The sequence below is a fragment of the Gadus chalcogrammus genome, unplaced genomic scaffold, assembly GCF_026213295.1.
Source record: "Gadus chalcogrammus isolate NIFS_2021 unplaced genomic scaffold, NIFS_Gcha_1.0 GACHA028, whole genome shotgun sequence".
In the NCBI taxonomy this organism is placed as follows: Eukaryota; Metazoa; Chordata; class Actinopteri; order Gadiformes; family Gadidae; genus Gadus; species Gadus chalcogrammus.
This window is the reverse complement of record NW_026613463.1, coordinates 13,557-35,000: the sequence shown is the minus strand read 5'-3', so window position 1 is coordinate 35,000 and position 21,444 is coordinate 13,557. Positions and strand designations below refer to the sequence as shown.

Genomic DNA, 21,444 nt, shown 5'->3' with positions numbered 1-21,444 from the left:
TGTTAACCATGAGTCTGTTGTCTATGTTAAGATCGGATCAAAAAAATCTCACCTACTGCAGCTTTAAGAAAATCAATCCTTGTTTTAAACACATTTACCTAGCAAGTAGCGTTAGCATAGTTCTTTAGCTCGCAGTACATGTAGGTACACTACAATCAATGCTAGTTTTGAGCTAGCAGGATGTTAAGGTCGCCTACAAGCGTATTGTCATACTGGACGCCCCTGATTCCCAGTGCATTATGGGGCATTGTTTCCGTTCACCGCTGGCCAGTGCCCCCCAGAGTGCTGGGCAGCTACCCCCCCCCCCCCCGAGCGGTCGGCCCAGCGGGCCAGAACACAGAAGTCTGGAGGGCGGATGGAGGGAAGAAAGGAAAAATGGAGGAGGAATGAGGAGAAGTACAGCACAGTGGAGACAGGAGGAGGAGGAGGACAGAGATATCAAACAGAGTGCTGGAGAGGGAGTTGTGAGTGAGTGGTGACACAGTAGCAGCTCAGTGAACCTCCGAGTTGTACCGCCTAGAGCCACCAGAGGGCAGCACAGCAGCACCCTGGACACCAGATCAACACACAGACTGTGTGTGTGTGTGCATGTGTGTTTGTGTGCGTTTGTGCCTGCCCATGCTTGTGTCTGAGATAGTAAGTTTGGGGTGGCTAATACACTATATAAAAGCGCTTTGAGTGGCCAATGGTTAGAAAGACGTTATATAATTGCAGTCCATTTGCCAGTTGCTATAACTGAGTCAGCTATGAATATTTTTGGTTGTAGGTACTCCGATTCCGATCGGATGCTTCTGACCGGACTTACTGTCACTAACCGGCTCCATGGAGAAGGCTCAGAGGACCTGCCTTACTGTCACTAACCGGCTCCATGGAGAAGGCTCAGAGGACAAGACTTACTGTCAGTAACCGGCTCCATGGAGAAGGCTCAGAGGACCAGACTTACTGTCAGTTACCAGCTCCATGGAGAAGGCTCAGAGGACCAGACTTACTGTCAGTAACCAGCTCCATGGAGAAGGCTCAGAGGACCAGACTTACTGTCACTAAGCGGCTCCATGGAGAAGGTTCAGTGGACCAGACTTACTGTCAGTAACCGGCTCCATGGAGAAGGCTCAGAGGACCAGACTTACTGTCGGTAACGGGCTCCATGCAGAAGGCTCAGAGGACCAGACTTACTGTCGGTGACGGGCTCCATGCAGAAACCCAGGAAGGCGTGCAGGAAGTCCACGATGTTGTTCAGCGAGTCCTTGTTGACGTAGTCCCGCATGGTCTGACGGAACTGGAGCTTGTTCAGCTTGTAGAGGCTGGTCAGGCAGTTCTGGGCCTGGGGTCGGGGTCAGGGGGGATGTTGGGGTACAGGTTGTAAGTATGCATCAAGTGTGGTTAATTTGTAACCCTGTCCTGTCTCTTTACCAACTGTCTAACCCCTCACTCACTCACTCACTGTCTAACCTTCGACTCCCTCACTCACTCATGCAGTAAAGCAGGCAGCCAACTGTTGGGAGATAACAACATATGTACACCTCGCCAACCGATATTCTACCCCTTCATGATCTAGTCACTCGCCGAGCTCTCAGTGTGGTGGGTCAGGGGAGCGAGGCATGGCTGGTCCTCATGTGATAGCCCTGGACTAAAGGACTTAGGACTCAGTGACTCAGTATGAAACAAGTGCAAAGGAATGCTTTGGCCTCAGCCTGCAATAATAAAAAGGTGTTCTGCTGCTAGGTGTGTCGAGGTGTCCTGAGGTGTCCTGAGGTGTGTTGAGGTGTGTTGAGGTGTCCTGAGGTGTCCTGAGGTGTGTTGAGGTGTGTTGAGGTGTCCTGAGGTGTCCTGAGGTATGTTGAGGTGTGTTGAGGTGTGTTGAGGTGTGTTGAGGTGTCCTGAGGTGTCCTGAGGTGTGTTGAGGTGTCCTGAGGTGTGTTGAGGTGTCCTGAGGTGTGTTGAGGTGTGTTGAGGTGTCCTGAGGTGTGTTGAGGTGTGTTGAGGTGTCCTGAGGTGTCCTGAGGTGTGTTGAGGTGTCCTGAGGTGTCCTGAGGTGTGTTGAGGTGTGTTGAGGTGTGTTGAGGTGTCCTGAGGTGTGTTGAGGTGTCCTGAGGTGTGTTGAGGTGTGTTGAGGTGTCCTGAGGTGTGTCGAGGTGTCTTGGGGTGTGCCCCTGACCTGCATGCGGAGGCGGTCTCCCGACAGCCCGCGGTGCCCCTCCCCACAGCCGAAGGCGCAGCCCAGGGACTTGACGATCTTGATGAGCATGCTGAGGGCCAGGCGATGGGTGCTCATGGGGGAGCCCTCCCCCTGGAGGAACAAGAGAGGCTCTGACCGGGGGCGGGGACAGGGCAGAGAGACAGACAGACAGACAGACAGACAGACAGACAGACAGACAGACAGACAGACAGACGGGCCAGATACAGACAGACAGACAGACAGACAGATGGACAGACAGACAGACAGACAGACAGACAGACAGACTACCTTGCCGTTGTCGTCCTTGTTGTTCTTCAGGTCGTCCTTGCTTCCCTGGCCACTCCCTCCCCCGCTCCCCCCGCCTCCATCCCCTCCCCCTCCTCCCCCTCCTCCTCCTCCCCCACCCCCCCCCCCTGTTCCGGCCCCTGTCCCCTGGGTCCCGGGTCCGTCCAGGTTCTCCTTGTCCTCCTGCTTGCCGGTCTTGCCGGTCTTGCCGGGCCCGGCGGCGGCGGCGGCGGCGGCGGCGGCGGCCGGGACCACGCCCAGCTGCAGCAGGCTGTCGATGATGCTGAGCGCCACGTCGCAGATCCTGGAGCTGATGTCGTGGCTCAGGACCGCGTAGAGCGCCCGCAGAACCGCCTGCAAGGGGGGGGGGACCAGAGGTCAGACCCGGAGGCAGCCTTAACGCTGCGCTAAGATCTGGGGTCGTCAATAATGCCGATAAATTGTCCAATAAAAACTCTGATAAATTGTACAATAACAATTCTGATACATTCTCCAAGAAAAACACCGATACATATTCCAAAAAAATATCGGGTAAATTCTAGCGGGACGAGACTTTTGCATTTTTACCATGGGGTACTTTGGGTGACATGGGGTACTTGATGGAGGTCTTTGAAGCATGCATTGGGTGGAGGTAATATGACGGATGGATGGAGACAGATGAGGTGTGTTTCAACTACCACACGTCTCAATTTCAGTAGCAGTTCACGCTGTTTGAAGGTTTTTTACGCGCTATATAGTAATGGGATCGGATGGAGGAACCAAAGACTGCCGGTACGAGTCCCGTGTGTTTAGGGGCGTGCGCCTGACCAGGAGACATTTTGGCGGCACTCCCCTCTAAAGAGTCATCGATTGGTCAATACTTCCACACGAGAGGCCAATTACAAAGTAAGTACCCTGCCTAAACAATAGCCAAACTAAAATGCCATTCAACCCGAGACGTCTCACGTTTCAAAGGCTCCCCGATGGATTCAAAGCCCCGTTAAGGAGTGCATCCCGCTAGCCCTACAAGAGTGGAGTGCAGGTCAACCCCTGCATGTGCTGTAGTGTGTGTAACGCACACAGACTGTATACAACACTGGTTAACTGACTCAACAAAGACTGGTGGTCTGCAAAACAAGTTACATTTAACTAACATTCAGGGCAGACACTTCTATCCAAAGCGACTTACCATGAGCACATTTCTCAGAAGAAAGACAAACAACAATATGTCGCTATCGGTACAGCAAGGATGTTCTTAGGACCACGTGCCCAGTACTAACAATCACTAGGTTAACCCATTCCCCGTATACAACATAGAGGGCAAGGATAAGACGGTACACAATGCTAAATACTGTTATTAAGTGCCAGGACGTACAGACACACAATAAGTGTGTACATTAAGTGCCGGGACGTAAAAACATACAATAAGTGCGTACACTAAGTGCAAGGACGTGCAAACATACAATAAGTGTTAACATTACATTTACATCTACATTTAGGGCATTTAGCAGGCGCTTTTATCCAAAACGACCTTCAATAAGTACATTTGTCATAATTAGTGAAACAATATATCGCTGTCGGTACAGTAAAGATGTTCATAGAGCCAAGAGCAAGTACTTACATCGCTAGGCTAACCGATTCGCCGTGTACAGCAATGCTAGCAGCTACTGCAGATGCTACACAATTAAGTACTATGAATAAGTGCAATGTTTGATTTAAGTGCATACAATAAGTGTGTATGTTAAGTGCCAGGACGTCAAACAAACAATAAGTGCGTACACCAAGTGCCAGGACGTACAACAAACAATAAGTGTGTACATAAGGGGTGATATTATGGCACCAGGTGTGAGTGTGATGAGCCGTTGGCAGCGTGGGGTCCCCCCCTGGCCCCCGGGACTTACGGTGAGGTCCAGCATGCCGTTCTTCAGGATGAAGTGGTTGGTGCCCTCGATGCTCTCGCCATCCTCCAGGCAGGAGTAGTTGATGCAGGAGTCGGTGAGGCTGCGCGGCAGGTTGGAGCAGGCCAGCGGCTCCGAGGGGAGGGCGTCGTGCGCGGCGGCGGCCGGCGTGCACAGCTTCTTCATGTGCTCCGTGAAGAAGTCGGCGTAGCCCACGTTGAAGGAGGCCACCGTGGTGTTGAAGGCCGCCATGGTGATGGTGGAGATCTGGGAGCGTACTGCAGGGGGCGCCGGGGAGCAGATAGCAGGATCACGGAGGCCCTATGCTAGGTGCTAAGCTTCCCGGACGGTGCCGTCTGAGCGGCTGTTGCTAGGTGCTAGGCTCAATGCTAGGTGCTATGAGCTAGGTGCTGTGTGCTAGGTTCTATGCTAGGTGCTAGGCTCTATGCTAGGAGCTAGGCTCTATGCTAGGAGCTAGGTGCTAGGAGCTAGGTTCTATGCTAGGTGCTAACCTTCGCAGACGGTACCGTCTGGTTGTTGGAGTGCTAAGCTCTATGCTAGGGGCTAGGCTCTAGGCTAGGTGCTAACCTCGGCGGAGGGTGCCGTCTGTGTGGCTAATGGGGTGCTAGCTCTATGCTCGGTGCTAGAGGCTAACCTTTGCGGACGGTGCCATTTGTGAGGCTGTTGGGGTGCTAGGCTCTATGCTAGGTGCTAGGCTCTATGCTAGTAGCTAGTTGCTAGGAGCTAGGCTCTATGCTAGGTGCTAGAGGCTAACCTTCGCGCACGGTGCCGTCTGCGTGGCTGTTGGGGTGAGGCTAACCTTCGCGCACGGTGCCGTCTGCGTGGCTGTTGGGGTGGTCCGGGAGGTCCCGGAGCAGAGAGTGGTGGGAGTGGGAGTGTTTGGCGCTCAGACTGTCTGCGTCGACGGCCGTGTCCGTGCTGCCGCGGCGCGCAAACCTCCCTGGACACACACACACACACACACACGCACACGCACACACACACACACACGTACACACACACACACACACACACACACACACACACACAATGCTGTCAACAAAGTTGGATATATCACCCTCCACCTCACTTCCTCCCCCCTCCTCCCCCCACCCCTCCCCCCCCCCCCTCCTCACCCATGATGGTGGCCTGCCAGCCCGTCCGGTCCAGCGTGCGGCGGTCCTCCCCCAGGCCGGAGAAGCTCCCGAAGGAGAAGGCGCTGCGGGTGGGGGAGACGTCCAGGTGCTCGTCGTGGAGCAGGAAGGGCACGCCCATGCGGCGCTGCCGCTTCCTGCCCGCCTGGTGGGACGGGATGGAGCCCTTCCGCTCCCGCTCCTCCGCACGCCGGTTCTTAAACTGGGGAGGGAGACAGAAGGGTTAGGGTGAAGCAAGGAGAGAGGGTTAGGGTGTAGGGGGTAGGGAGCCAGGAGAGAGGGTTAGGGTGTAGGGGGTAGGGGGCCAGGAGAGAGGGTTAGGGTGTAGGGGGTAGGGGGGCCAGGAGAGAGGGTTAGGGTGTAGGGGGTAGGGGGGGGAGGAAAGAGGGTTAGGGTGTAGGGGGTAGGGGGCGAGGAAAGAGGGTTAGGGTGTAGGGGGTAGGGGGGCGAGGAGAGAGGGTTAGGGTGTAGGGGGTAGGGAGCCAGGAGAGAGGGTTAGGGTGTAGGGGGTAGGGAGCCAGGAGAGAGGGTTAGGGTGTAGGGGGTAGGGGGCGAGGAGAGAGGGTTAGGGTGTAGGGGGTAGGGGGCCAGGAGAGAGGGTTAGGGTGTAGGGGGTAGGGGGCCAGGAGAGAGGGTTAGGGTGTAGGGGGTAGGGGGCGAGGAGAGAGGGTTAGGGTGTAGGGGGTAGGGGGCCAGGAGAGAGGGTTAGGGTGTAGGGGGTAGGGGGCCAGGAGAGAGGGTTAGGGGGAAGGGGGTAGGGGGGCGAGGAGAGAGGGTTAGGGTGTAGGGGGTAGGGGGCCAGGAGAGAGGGTTAGGGTGTAGGGTGTAGGGGGTAGGGGGCGAGGAGAGAGGGTTAGGGTGTAGGGGGTAGGGGGCGAGGAGAGAGGGTTAGGGGGAAGGGGGTAGGGGGGCGAGGAGAGAGGGTTAGGGTGTAGGGGGTAGGGGGCCAGGAGAGAGGGTTAGGGTGTAGGGGGTAGGGAGCCAGGAGAGAGGGTTAGGGTGTAGGGGGTAGGGGGGGCGAGGAGAGAGGGTTAGGGTGTAGGGGGTAGGGGGCGAGGAGAGAGGGTTAGGGTGTAGGGGGTAGGGAGCCAGGAGAGAGGGTTAGGGTGTAGGGGGTAGGGGGCGAGGAGAGAGGGTTAGGGTGTAGGGGGTAGGGGGCGAGGAGAGAGGGTTAGGGTGTAGGGGATAGGGGGGCGAGGAGAGAGGGTTAGGGTGTAGGGGGTAGGGGAGCCAGGAGAGAGGAGGGTTTGGGCGTAGGGAACAAGGAGAGGAGGGTTAGGGCGTAGGGAACAAGAAGAGGAGGGTGTAGGGAACAAGGAGAAGAGGGTTAGGGCATAGGGAACAAGGAGAGGAGGGATAGGGCGTAGGGAACAAGGAGAGGAGGGTTAGGGCGTAGGGAACAAGGAGAGGAGGGTTAGGGCGTAGGGCACAAGGAGAGGAGGGTGTAGGGAACAAGGAGAGGAGGATTAGGGTGTAGGGAACATAGAGAGAGGGGTTAGGGTGTAGGGAACATAAAGAGAGGGGTTAGGGTGTAGGGAACATAGAGAGACAAGACAAGAGGAGAAAGGAGAGAGAGGGAGGCAGAGAGAAGTAGGGGAGATAGGAGGAGGAGAAGACAGGAGAGAGGAGGGGAGAGAGGAGGGGAGAGAGGAGGGGAGAGAGGAGGGGAGAGAGGAGAGAGGAGGGGAGAGAGGGAGGAGAGGAGGGAGGAGGAGGAGGGGAGAGAGGAGGGAGGAGGGGAGGGAAGAGGGGAGGGAGGACAGAGGAGGGAGGACAGAGGAGGGAGGAGGGGAGGAGGAGAGGAAAGGAGAGAGGAGGGGAGAGAGGAGGAGGAGGAGGAGGGGAGAGAGGAGGGAGGACAGAGGAGGGAGGAGGGGAGAGAGGAGGGAGGACAGAGGAGGGAGGAGGGGAGGAGGCGCAGGACTCACCTTCTGAAGATGTTGGAGGCCGGGTCGACGGAGAGGAGGAGGAGAGAAGAGAGGAGGAGAGTGAGAGAGTGGAGGGAGGAGAGGAGGAGAGGAGCTGAGGGAGGAGGCGGGACTGACCTTCTTGAAGAGGTTGAGGCCCAGGTCTGAGGACAGGTCGGGGACGGCCTGCCGCCGCAGGTTGGTGAGGGACACCTTGGAGAAGGTCTCGGCGCTCAGGGAGTCCTCGTTGGCCTTCAGACTCATGTCCTGGACGCACAACAGTGACACAACACAACGTCAACACACAACCAAAAGTCAACGCACAACTCGCAACACAATGTCAACCCACAACACATCAACACACAACCCAGAACACGCCACACAACGTCAACACCCCATATCACAACACAACGTCAACACAACATTAACACAGAACACCCACATATACAGCACAATGTTAACACATTAAAAACAAAAAAGCCACATATACAACACAACGTTAACACACAACACAATGTCAACACACAACACGCAACACAACGTTGACATGCAACAACCCATATCACAACAACATGTTTACACACAACACATATCAACGTCAACAAACAACAACCCATATCACAACAAAATGTCAACACACAACACAACATTAACACAAAACACCCACATATGCAACACAACGTTAACACACAGCACAATGTTAACAAACAACACCCCATATAACAATACAACATTAACACAAAAAAGCTCATAACAGCACAACGTTAACACACAACACAATGTTAACACACAAAGGCTCATAACAAAACAACGTTAACACACAACAACCCATATAACAACACAACGTTAACACACAACAACCCATATAACAACACAACGTTAACACACAATAACCCATCTAACAACACAACGTTAACACACAATAACCCATCTAAAAACACAACATTAACACACAACAACCCATATAACAACACAACATTAACACACAACAACCCATATAACAACACAACATTAACACACAACAACCCATGTAACAACACAACATTAACACACAAAAACCCATATAACAACACAACATTAACACACAACAACCTATGTAACAACACAACATCAACACACAACACCTCACAACAACGCAACACAACGTTAGCACAACACCTGTTTGTGCGTGCGCGTACCTGAGTCTTGTGCGTGTTGACCAGCGAGGGCGTGGCCGCCACCATGGAGCTGCTGCGGGGGCGGGGCAGGGGCGTGGCCAGGGGCTCGGGGGGCCGGTGGGGCCGCTCCTCCAGGATGTGGCGGAGGCGGTGCAGGTAGTACATCAGGGCCCAGTGCACGCCCTCCTCCGTCCAGTGGGGCTGCAGCAGGCAGCGCAGCACCGCCACGTCGAAGTAGGAGGCGTACCGCGCCCGCTGGCACAGCGAGGGCGCCAGCACGCCGGGCGCCGACGTCCTGAGGGGGGGACGGGGGACGGGGGAGGGTCAGAACCAGAGGCCCCAGGGTCCTGAGGCCCTGGTGGAGGCCACTGATGTGTAGCTCCTCTAACGGCCTCTAGGGGGTTCACTAGGGACTAGCCTGTAGCTCCTCTAACGGCCTCTAGGGGGTTCACTAGGGACTAGCCTGTAGCTCCTCTAACGGCCTCTAGGGGGTAAACTAGAGACTAGCCTGTAGCTCCTCTAACGGCCTCTAGGGGGTAAACTAGAGACTAGCCTGTAGCTCCTCTAACGGCCTCTAGGGGGTAAACTAGAGGCTAGCATGTAGGTCCTCTAACGGCCTCCAGGGGGTAAACTGCAGACGAGCCTGCAGGTCGACTAACGGCCTCTAGGGGGTTCACTAGAGACTAGACTGTAGCTCCTCTAGCGGTGGTTCACTAAAGACTAGCATATAGTTCCTCTAACGGCCTCTAGGGGCTTCACTAGAGATTAGCCTGTAGTTCCTCTAACGGCCTCTAAGGGGTTCACTAGAGACTAGCCTGTAGCTCCTAGCATGTAGTTCCTCTAACGGCCTCTAGGGGGTGGACTAGAAACTAGCCTGTAGTTCCTCTAACGGCCTCTAGGGGGTTCACGAGAGACTAGCCTGTAGTTCCTCTATAGGCCTCTAGAGGGTTCACGCTACAGACGTTATGTAGTAACGTGGCGGCTCTATTTGTGATTTCACCCTGGTAATTCAAAGCGAATACATTTTTCTTTGCGCAGTTAGGATCTCAGTGGCTAGTTCATTTTACATATTTTATATCTTGAGAGGTCCCATTTGACAGTTTTATTTAAAAAAAAAAGTAATTAAGGATTTATTATTAATGAGTTTGGCCTCAGACCCTTGGTTTCAAATAGGTTTCAAAATGACGTTTTATGAATATTCATGGCCAAAATGAAGTTAAGTCATATTTTAAGCGGGCATAAAATATTACAGCATTTAAAAGCAAGAGCATGTCCATGAAATGAATATTGAAAGGATAAGGAGCTGAAGAAGAGGGGAAGAGGATGATGAACGTCAACGGCTGATATGGAGACATGGAGACAAGATGGCTGACATGGGGACATGGAGACAAGATGGCTGCTTATTCTGGACCAGAGATGGGGAGAGAAGAGAGAGAGGAGGGAGACGGAGGGAGAGAGGAAAGGAGAGAGAGGAGAGAAGGGGGAGACAATGGGAGAGATGATACAAGAGCAGGAGAGAAAGAGAGGAGAGAGAGAGAGCGAGAGAGAGTGAAAGCCGAATATATAATTGTCAAGAGAGGAAAGAAAGGAGGAGGGAGAGATATGGACACGAGGAGAGGGAGTGAAAGAGAGCAAGAGAGAGAGATATGGAAAGAGAGAGAGAGAGAGAGAGAGAGAGAGAGAGAGAGAGAGAGAGAGAGAGAGAGAGAGAGAGAGAGAGAGAGAGAGAGAGAGAGAGGAAGTCATTTAATTGTGGGTTCATTGATTGATTGAGTGACTAAAGGAGCCATGGAAGAGGAGGGTTGATCACGACGTGAACCAGTGACGGAGCGATACGAGTGACAGACACACACACACACACACACACACGGACACACACACACATGCAGGCCGTCACTATCCCTGGTTGCCAGGGGTAACCATGTGACGACAGCCTATGACGAGGCCTGGGAGCGTGAGAACAACCCATATCCCTCCCCCGCCCCCCACAAGACGGCGAAGGGATGCAGGGATCCAGTGGTTGCCATGGAAACTGCCTCAGTATCAGCACCAGGGCCCGCAGTGCTATGAAAATATGCTGGTAGAGGGGGGAGGGAGGGGGGAGGGAGCAGAGGGCCTGTTCTCATTGAGGAGAGAGAGAGAGAGAGACAGAGACAGAGACAGAGACAGAGACAGAGACAGAGACAGAGACAGAGACAGAGACAGAGACAGAGACAGAGACAGAGACAGAGAGAGAGAGAGAGAGAGAGAGAGAGAGAGAGAGAGAGAGAGACCCATTGCTCTATGTTAATATTAGGCTTCAGACTCACAGCGGAGTCCCAACAGAAGAGAGAATATGACTGTTAATATTATTATAGCATGACTGCTCTGCCAATCCCTCATATTTACCTTGAAAAACCCTTTATTAGGAAGAAATCCCATCACGTTTCATACATCTTGTGTTTCCATTAATAATCTGCTGATGTAATGTTATAATGTAATACAATAATGTAGTCTAACCTAAACTAATCAAACGCAATGTAGCATCATTGAATCAAATCTTAACTAATGGAACATAATTGAGTCTAGTATTAAACCTAATTTACCCCTACCCTTATGTAATCATGGACACAGAAGCCAGCTCCTTGCTGTGTTAAGTCTTCATATCATCCTCCTTCTCCACCTTCCCTTCCTCCTTCCTCCCTGCCTCCTCTCACCTTCCTCCCTGCCTCCTCTCATTCTTCCAGACATATTGCACCAGTTCTCTCCTGAGGTTCTTATCAAACCCCCAAATCACAGGCCTGCGTGAAACAAGCAAACCCCAAAAACATCTGTCTAAGATATATACCAGATATACCAGAGAACCAGAATAGAAACCTCATAAAGAGAAGCTGATCAGGGCTGGGTCATTAGCCGATCATGTAATCATAATTATGTTCAGAGATCATTAAGACCCTCCTAAACGACTTCTGATCGCACATGCTGATACCTAATTAGATATTAATATTGGATGTTCCGACTGAACATCCTAATTGAGTATTCTAATTAGACATTCATTAGATATTCTGATAGGACATTCGGGCAATCTGATTGGACATTCCGACTGAACTTTCTAATCAGCCATTCCGACTTGGACACCCTTGTAAAGTTTCTACATTGCCAATGATGGCATCCAGAGAAGGAGAAGGCCCGTAACACTGTGAGGTCTCTGACACCGTGTCCACCTGACGGTCTCTGACCTCCCTGTCCAGCTGCCGGTCTCTGACCTCCCTGTCCACCTGACGGTCTCTGACCTCCCTGTCCACCTGACGGTCTCTGACCTCCCTGTCCACCTGACGGTCTCTGACCTCCCTGTCCACCTGACGGTCTCTGACCTCCCTGTCCACCAGACGGTCTCTGACCTCCCTGTCCACCTGACGGTCTCTGACCTCCCTGTCCACCTGACGGTCTTTACGAGGCGCCGGACACACAGAGCGGAAAACCAGCCGGCTTGTCCACCAATGGGCTCGCTTCATCTAGACGTCACCTGACCTCTCCGCAATGCTATTGCTGGACACGCCGGCCACGACAGGGAGGCGCTTGTTTCCAGGCGGCTCATGGTTGTCACGGTTACCGTGAGTCGCCCTGGGAGCGATGGGTACGGTCGTCATGGAGAGGTCATGTCATCGTTTCCTCCCCTTCGGCACCCCTCCCCCCTTATGCACACACACACACACACACACACACTGTTAACACACAATCCGAACATACATCAAACCCACTCTGCACACACACAAACCACTCTCAACACACACACCGGCGCACATACACACAACCTTAACGCTTGAGTGAAAGCAGAGCCATGTTGTGTGTGTGTGTGTAGACCAGAGTGTGCTCATGGTCCTGTGGACCAGCGGGTCGTCAGGTGTGACTAATAGAATAACCAGCAGTGTGCTACATTAGAGCCGTCATATGCTAGCCGAGCTGCTCGCGGCCGCCCCCCCCCTGGCCCAGATAGAGAAGCCCTCAGTGGGGGCCAGGCTAGGCTAAGACATGCTAAGCTAAGCTAGGCTAAGATAGGCTAGGCTAGGAAATGCTCAGTCAGCAAATTATAAGGAAGGCAAGGCTAGGATAAGCTAAAACAGGCCAGGCTAGGCTAACACATGCTAAGCTAAACTAGGCTAAGCTAGGCTAGGAAAGGCTCTGTCAGCATAATCTAAGGAAGCCAAGGCTAGGCTAGGATAACCTAAGACTGGCAAAGCTAAGCTTGGAACACCTAACATCATGCAGATATGTTATTTCATGCCAGTTTATGCTATCCAGGCCAGGCTAGGCTAAACTTAGTGACGTTAGCCTAGGCTAGGCTAGTACGGACCAGGTACAGTACGCTGGGCTAAAACAGGTTTTGTTATTCTATGCTATGCTACGCTAGGCCAGGCTAGAGCAGGCTAGGCTACGCTAGATCAGTCCGTGCTACTGCCAACATCAGACACATTGCACATTACTTCAGCATAATTACTCTGGTTATGAGTCAGATGGGTTCAGACACGCTCAGGCAAGACGGGGTGTGTGTGTGTGTGTGTGTGTGTGTGTGTGTGTGTGTGTGTGTGTGTGTGTGTGTGTGTGTGTGTGTGTGTGTGTGTGTGTGTGTGTGTGTGGGGGTGATATGTGTGTGTGATTGTGATATGTGGGTGTGAACTATATGTGTGTTGTGCGTGTGTGTGTCCAATTGGCTCGGGAAAACACTAGGGATCGGTGGGCTATTCATTACCGCGCTACGCAACGAAACGGAGAACCGGGCTACACTAGCATGCTACACGCCTCAGAACACTACAGAGGGCTACATCTTCCACCGCTAGCTGTCTGTGCTAGCCGTTTGTGCTAGCCGTTTGTGCTAGATGTCTGTGCTAGCTGTCTGTGATAGCGGTCTGTGCTAGCAGTTTGTGCTAGCTGGCTGTGCAAGCTATCTGTGCTAGCAAATTGGCTAGCTTTCTGTGCTAGCTGTCTGTGCTAGCTATCTGTGCTAGCTCTCTGTGCTAGCTGTCTGTGCTAGCTTTCTGTGCTAGCGGTCTGTGGTAGCTGTCTGTGCTAGCGGTCTGTGTTCGACCATGTCAAAGGTCAAACACAAACAGGGCCCGCTCTAACCACCGACCGAGATATAAGCACACGGCGGCGCAGCTAATCCGAGCTAGTCATCGGTCTCCTGTCATGGGTCCGGGGAGGGGGGTCACTACGGGGAGGGGGAGGGGGGGGGGGGTCACCGGGGGGGGTCCACTCACTTCTTCTTGGCGGGCCCCCTGACCTCTACGGGGGGATGAAAGGCCCTGCCTCCCTTTTCCACTGAGTTACCACGACGACAGCTCTGCTCCCCGCCCCCTGGCGAGGAGGAGTCTGATTGGACGGCTTCGCAGACCACCTGGAACCCCTGGGGGGGGGGGGGGGGGGGGGAGAGAGACAGAGGGATCAGACTCCACACATTAATGCACAGGAATTGGACAGGAATCATCAACTCACCAGGGGGGACGGGTTGCCAGATCCCGCGGGGCTACACTGGTGGTTGACGGGGGAGTTCCTCTTGGCTGCAGGAAGGAAAGAGGGAGAGCGAGAGCGAGAGCGAGAGAGAGAGAGAGAGAGAGAGACCATTACTGGCTTGATATTAATGATTTTCAGGCCCCAGTTTTTCAAAAAATGGCATACGGATCAAATTGTTCTGGATTTGGAAATCCCATGTTTTGCTATCCAGGATCACCTGATCCATCTTGCTTTTATGCCTTTTTAATGGAACATGGGATTGGATCACTGTGATTCAAAAACCAAATTTCAGGATAACCAACTGAATCCACCCTTCTGATGGGAACAGTTTAATCCTCTTTTTATGGATCAAATAGATCCGAAACCGAAATTTTGATAACCCAAAGAGCAGGTTTAATCTGCTGATCAAATGTAAAATCGGATTACATTATCTGATCTTTGTTCGGGATCCCTCTTTTGCTTTGAAAAACCCATTTCCAAGGTTTGATTTAATCCGTGATCCGAAATCCCTCTGGATTACTATTGAAAAACTGGGCCAGGAGATTCTCCTAGACTGCGTTCCCCGGCAGCACCTTGTCAAGTACTTGACAAACAATTTGGACAACTTTTACTTTGAAGATGTGTTTGGTGTCGCACCTGTGACGATGTTTCGGACAGGTTTGATGAGCGCGGAGAAGGCGGGAACATCTGGCTGTCGGTGCTCCCACATTGGCTGCCAGATGACCAGACCGCTGGCCAATCGGAAGGTGAGGTCGGACTCCTGCAGGAAATGACGCACAAGGACAAACTTCACAGGTCTTTGTTGGAGAGGGGTGCTGGAGGTAAAATCTCAGAGCTACAGTCCTGGTGGGCCGCATGGGCTCAGGCGGTAGAGCGGTGGTTGGTGGTTTACAGGGTTACAGGTTTACCCACCTTGACGTGGTCTAGACGGAGTGTGGTGGTTTACAGGGGCTGCAGGTTTACCCACCTTGACGTGGTCTAGACGGAGTGTGGTGGTTTACAGGGGCTACAGGTTTACCCACCTTGACGTGGTCTAGACGGAGTGTGGTGGTTTACAGGGGCTACAGGTTTACCCACCTTGACGTGGTCTAGAAGGACTGTGGTGGTTTACAGGGGCTACAGGTTTACCCACCTTGACGTGGTCTAGTGGGACTGTGGTGGTTTACAGGGGCTACAGGTTTACCCACCTTGACGTGGTCTAGAAGGACTGTGGTGGTTTACAGGGGCTACAGGTTTACCCACCTTGACGTGGTCTAGTGGGACTGTGGTGGTTTACAGGGGCTACAGGTTTACCCACCTTGACGTGGTCTAGAAGGACTGTGGTGGTTTACAGGGGCTACAGGTTTACCCACCTTGACGTGGTCTAGTGGGACTGTGGTGGTTTACAGGGGCTACAGGTTTACCCACCTTGACGTGGTCTAGACGGAGTGTGATGGTTTACAGGGGCTACAGGTTTACCCACCTTGATGCGGTGGATGAGCGGGGCGAACAGGAAGACAAACAGCTCCACGGTGGACATGCTCTTGTGGAACATCTTGGAGCGCTGGTTCTCCTCCTCCTCCTGGAACGAGGCGCTGCGCTGGGGGCCCGACCCCCCCAGGGCCGGCCCGGGGCCGGGGCCCGGGGAGGAGCCCTGGTTGGCCTGGGCCTGGAGGTACCCGCTGCTGCTGCCACTGCCCCCCGCCCAGGGCCCCTGGCCTTGACCGGACCCCTGGCCCTGGCCGGGGTCGGGGTTGCACTCCTGGGCCGCCTCCAGCAGCATCCAGTGCAGCGTGTGCAGCAGCTTGGTCTCCGCCACGCCCAGCTTGTCCTGGTGGCCTGGGGGGCAAAAGGTCACGGGGTCAGAGGGCAAAGGTCACGGGGTCAGAGGGCAAAGGTCACGGGGTCAGGCGTTAAGAGCTGTGAGGGACGCTGGAGTTCAGACCCAGTACCTTTGAGCGGGGACTCGAACCCCGTTGCCACTTCCCCTGTTAGCCTACCCGGTGCCTACCCGGTGCCTACCCTACTGCTGTGGGGCGGCACGTGGCTCCGGCGGCAGAGCGGGTTGGCTGGTAACCTGAAGGTCGCCGGTTCAATCCCCGGCTCCTCCTAAGTGAGTGTTGAGGTGTGCTTGAGCAAGGCACCGGATCCTAACTGCTCCCGACGAGCTGGCTGTTGCCTTGCATGGCTGACTCCGCCGTCGGTGTGTGAATGTGTGCGTAACTGTTGAATGTGAGTTAATATTGTAAAGCGCTTTGGGTGGCCAATGGTTAGAAAAGCGCTATATAAATGCAGTCCAAAAAAAATTTGAATGGGTGAATGTGAGGGAATATTGTAAAGCGCTTTGAGTGGCAGCTGATTGGTCCATATTAGTAGTTTTAAAGGCAGCAGGATACAGTTCAGTTATAGGTTCACTAGCCGGCCTAGGGTTTGAACCGAACCCCCTGTTGGTCTTATTACAGTGAGCTAGGGAAAGGGCTCGTACCCTCCTGACGTCCACAGAGTGTGGGACGTGGTTACGTGAAGGGGTTGGATTAAACCGTCCCTAGGAGCCTGAGACGACTGGTAGTTACCTAGAGGCCTACAGGCACACATCTGGGTGACCCTCCCACTTGTGATGTCACTACAGGCCTTTTAAGCAGCCTGTCATGACCAACATCAGACATGCATTACACGATTCCTTTTGGTATGGTGTGGTTAAGGTTACATCAGGTTAGCGATGATGAAGGCAATGGTTTGGTGTGGTTAAGCTTACATCAGGTTAGCGATGATGAAGGCAATGGTTTGGTGTGGTTAAGGTTACATCAGGTTAGAGGTGATGAAGGCAATGGTTGAGGTGACATTAGGTTAGTGACGGTTTATGTCATCGTCTGGTTAAGGTTCGATTGGAGAAAGCATCGTGATCCTCATCATCAATCCAGCATTAGTTCATTAATGGTTTGAGTTGTGACGAGGTGCTCTGGGCCTGTATAAAGCCAGGGTTCAGATAGGCTCGGAGAGGTTTCCATTCAGGTCTGTGATTGGATGGCGAGCCAGTCTTGTTTCCGTGGCAGCGGCCGGTCGATTCCTAGGGGGCCGATCAGCTGACACTGATAGTGGTTGCTAGGGAACAGCCGCTAACAACAGCTGTTGACAGTCACCAGCCCGGGAGGAAATTAGGAGAGAGAGAGAGAGATTGGAGAAATAGAGAGAGAGAGAGAGAGAGAGAGAGAGAGAGAGTGGAAAGAGAGAGTGGAAAGAGAGAGAGAGAAGAGAGAGAGAGAGAGAGAAAGACAGAGAGACAGAGAGAGAGAGAGAGAGATTGGAAAGAGAGAGAGAGAGATTGGAAAGAGAGAGAGAGAGAGAGAGAGAGAGAGAGAGAGAGAGAGAAAGACAGAGAGAGAGAGAGAGAGAGAGAGAGAAAGACAGAGAGAGACAGAGAGAGAGAGAGAGAAAGACAGAGAGAGAGAGAGAGGGAGAAACAGAGCGACAGAGAGCCAGACAGAGAGGTAGAGACAGCAGGAGGTCCGTCTGTCCATCCGCCCCCCCCTGGGTCCCTCACCCAGCTTGTTGCGGTTGGACAGCAGGATGGAGGTGCAGTGCAGGACGTGGGGCAGCGCCGCCTGGACCAGGTCCCAGCGGGAGATGCTCTGGATGGCCTCGGACAGCGCCGGGGACAGGCCGTGCAGCTTGTTCTCCACCAGCACCCGCTCAAAGGACTGGGGAGGGGGGGGAGGGGGAGGGGGGGAGAGAGGGGGAGGGAGGAGGGGGGGGAGGGGGAGGGGGGGGAGAGGTGGGGGGAGTGGGGGAGGGGGGGGAGTGGGGGGGGAGAGAGGGATGGTGAGGGGGGGGGGGGGAGAGAGGGGGAGGGAGTGGGATGGTGAGGGAGGGGGGGGGGGGGGGGCGGGAAAGGGAGAGAGGGGGGAGGGGGGGAGGGAGGGGGGAGCGGGAGAGAGGGAGGGAGAGAGAGAGAGAGAGAGAGAGAGAGAGAGAGACAGAGACAGAGACAGAGACAGAGACAGAGACAGAGAGAGAGAGAGACAGAGACAGAGACAGAGACAGAGAGAGAGAGAGAGAGAGAGAGAGAGAGAGAGAGAGAGAGACAGAGACAGAGACAGAGACAGAGAGAGACAGAGAGAGAGAGAGAGAGAGAGAGAGAGAGAGAGAGAGAGAGAGAGAGGTTCACCTTTAAACAAACAACCCTAATCGCAGTATTCATTACAGAATTATTATTTTTGGTCTATTTTAATTATTATTATATTTGTATTCCTATCATTACTATGCTGTGGTAATGCAAAAATAATTGTTGCGTACATCAAATCATACCATGCTAATGAGCGATTGAGCCCAGTGATCACATATTATCTGACATATGTTAAATGTTCATTCTTATAATAAATAACATAAACCTCATTCACACGCCCTGCAATATTAATATCATTACTCTGTGTTTTCATTCACACACTTTTCCGTGTAGGTCAGAGAGATCAGAGATTGTGAACGTTGACAAAATGTCTCGCATGGCGACAGAGTGTGTGTGTGTGTGTGTGTGTGTGTGTGTGTGTGTGTGTGTGTGTGTGTGTGTGTGTGTGTGTGTGTGTGTGTGTGTGTGTGTGTGTGTGTGTGTGTGTATGCATCCATGATTGTTTGCATATGCATCTGTGTTTGTGTGTGTGTGTGTGTCGGTGCTTGCCTCCGTGTGTGCGTGCGTGCACGTGGATTCATTATGGATATGGTTTCCCCGTGGACAGACCCACGAGGATGAACTCATTTGGTAAAGCGGTCGGAGGTCGGGGGGGGGGGGCTGCAGGTGGGTCCGGGGGGGGGGATTAGGGGGAGGAGCGATTAGTCCTCTGAGCCCCCCGCTCATGGGGGGGGGGGGGGGCACTCACCACGCAGGACGCCTCATACTGCTTCCCCAACTTAGGACGCAGGAAGGCGCTGGGAAAAGAAAACACACACACTCACACACACACACACACACGGATGCACACACACACACACACACACACACACACACACACACACACACACACACGACTGACGTTAAAGGACGACCCACATCTTCTCCCCAAATCCCCGGTCCTAACCTTGACTAAATGTCATCTGAAAATAGGCAGACAGAGCGTTACGCTTGTACCTGCAGGCTCTGGAGGAAACGCAGACATACACCGACCCCCCCCACCCCCCAACGTCAACACGGACATGTCATCACTACACAACACCTAACACGTAATCTAACGGACGGACCAACAACCGCCGCGTCAGCGACGCAATCAGAAACCAGCGAGATGAAGATCTTGTTTGACTATGGTCCGGGTCCGCCCCGGGTCCGGTGCGTGTCTCTGACGGTCTGCGTGGACACGGTGCTTCCGTGTCGCGAGCCGAAACGCACCGAGACCCCCTCATCCCCGACACCCGGTCCCCGGGGATGGCGGAGGACACCTGTCATAGAGGGACCTGGACCTGGTAGCAAGGCGGCACCGACCTGGTCTGCCTCCAGAGGAAGGTCTGGATGGGGAACGGGACCCCCTTCCCGCAGTCCTGGTCGCTGTCCTCCAGGCTCTTCCTCTTCACCATCTTCCCCCGGTAACGTTTCAGGTCCCGTTAACGCTCCGGTTCAGGTCCTGGTGTCGAGTCCTCCCCAGCTAGGCTCGCCTCTCACGACATGCTCGTGCTCGACCCCGGTCCGATAAATACCATCCAAACGGCAGCGATCGTCGCGCTGGTCGGTGGCGGTCTGCGGTCGGGAAGGTTGTGATTTCAGCGCCGCCTCCTCACGCCGCGGCGGCTCCGTGACGCTAATTGACTCTCGGCTCCGCGCAAGGGGCGGGAGATGGGACGCGCGTGCATTCAGAGAGCAGAAGATTGCGCGGCAGTTCGACCGACAGGTTGCTCTGTGATGATCCAACTCCTCAAATGGGTATCAAGCTCATTAAGCAAGATGTCTTTACACAGGGGGTCCGTTCATTGGCTGGTGATTGAGCCCCAGGGGTCTGAAACCTCCACTTATAAGTAGAGCCCGACCAATATAGAATTTTTAAGGCCGATACCGATACGAATATTTTGTGATTTAAAAAACCGATATGCCGATATATCGGCCGATATATACATATAAAAAAAAAAATCCATAAACGCGCAACAAAACAAACCCATTTCCCTAACATTGGTTATTTGTAGTTATCCTTTAAATCCTTTTCACTCTCAGCTAACACCAGGGGTGTTTCTAGGTTTCATAAACATCCGGGGCTTAGCCCAGACGGAAAATGAAAATGCCAAAATGATTTCTATGCTTTATTTTGCATGAACATTTTTCATAATGCTTCACCTATATAAACAAAATGTGCAGTTTATTATAGCTTAAAATAGCTACCTGACTGCTGTGCTGCTTATCCCCAAATGTCTAAAGTTCCGTTCAAGTTATTCGAGTTATCAAGTAAAATTAATACAAGTGAGACAGACTTTACACACACTATTCTGCCTGGGGATAGGTTAATTCACTTGAGGTGGTAAAAAGGTAATGTTTTTAAACATAATCTTTTTATTCTCTTGCCAGAAGGACTATCTAGACTAGGCTAGTACTTATAAATATTTTTACTTTTATTTATTTTTTTAACCCAAAAATTATATTCAGGGCTAATTAAACACAGGGTCTGTGATTAGGATGTCTGGGTTCAGGGTCTGCGTTCAGCGCCTAATCGACCAGGTAAACACACGTCCTGCCGTCCTCCGAGCTCCAGGAAACCAAGTTCCAGGTGGTGAATATTTAGCTCAGACATCGTTCACTCAATACATTCATGAGCCAAAAACTGACCGCAGCTGACCTCAGATCTGGTGAACTGGGCTTTTATTTCTTTCACTTCATATATTTCGACCAATCCTGTTGCTGGAGGCATAGTTATTTGCAGACAAACTAGACCCGCCCATGAACATTTTAAAATGTAAATACAGACATTCCTGTATAATTAAGGTGTATGACAGCTCCCTCTGCTGGACAACAGTCTCACACCAAACTACATTTTCCGTTTGAACCAACTAGCTATAGTACGTTGATGTGAGACGGGTTGTTGGATTGAACGTGTTGTAGTAGCAGAGAATGGCCTGCGGGGCAGTATGTACATTGTTAAAGGCCCACTATGCAACTTTTTTTTTAGCCAAAATTACATTAATTATGCAGGTTGAGAGTTATTCTGATGGTTCTGCAACTATTTCTGGGTCGTTTGGTGGGTGTGTCATTGCCCCATGTCGCCTCTCCAAGGAAAAAGCGCATATGGAACTTGCTCTGTTCGGACCGACACAATCCGGATGTGACGCAGCGGAAGTATCCAATCGTGCCTCGAAAATGTAGTCAGATTGTAGTTTCGAAAATGCTTTACGGCACAGACACACCCCCAAACATGGCACCGGCTAGATATAAACAGCCAGTTGCGAGGCAATTGT

General features: G+C 52.8%; 1 protein-coding gene across 1 annotated transcript in view; it reads right to left on the bottom strand.

Moving 5' to 3' along the window:
* LOC130377976 (protein unc-80 homolog) overlaps positions 1-19,723 on the bottom strand; it is a 24,298-nt gene extending 4,575 nt beyond the window's left edge. Inside the window, exons 1-17 of the mRNA XM_056584918.1 lie at positions 19,493-19,723; positions 18,897-18,945; positions 17,567-17,723; positions 15,509-15,864; positions 14,683-14,806; positions 14,029-14,093; positions 13,794-13,939; positions 12,062-12,159; positions 11,734-11,983; positions 8,578-8,851; positions 7,538-7,666; positions 5,475-5,694; positions 5,159-5,299; positions 4,342-4,616; positions 2,600-2,815; positions 2,156-2,287; positions 1,174-1,321 (exon numbers count right to left, since the gene is read on the bottom strand). Coding sequence (XP_056440893.1) covers positions 1,174-1,321; positions 2,156-2,287; positions 2,600-2,815; positions 4,342-4,616; positions 5,159-5,299; positions 5,475-5,694; positions 7,538-7,666; positions 8,578-8,851; positions 11,734-11,983; positions 12,062-12,159; positions 13,794-13,939; positions 14,029-14,093; positions 14,683-14,806; positions 15,509-15,864; positions 17,567-17,723; positions 18,897-18,945; positions 19,493-19,584 — 2,872 coding nt within the window. The 5' untranslated portion in view covers positions 19,585-19,723. The remainder of the gene's footprint in view (positions 1-1,173; positions 1,322-2,155; positions 2,288-2,599; positions 2,816-4,341; positions 4,617-5,158; positions 5,300-5,474; positions 5,695-7,537; positions 7,667-8,577; positions 8,852-11,733; positions 11,984-12,061; positions 12,160-13,793; positions 13,940-14,028; positions 14,094-14,682; positions 14,807-15,508; positions 15,865-17,566; positions 17,724-18,896; positions 18,946-19,492) is intronic.
* Between the last annotated feature and the right edge of the window lie 1,721 nt (positions 19,724-21,444).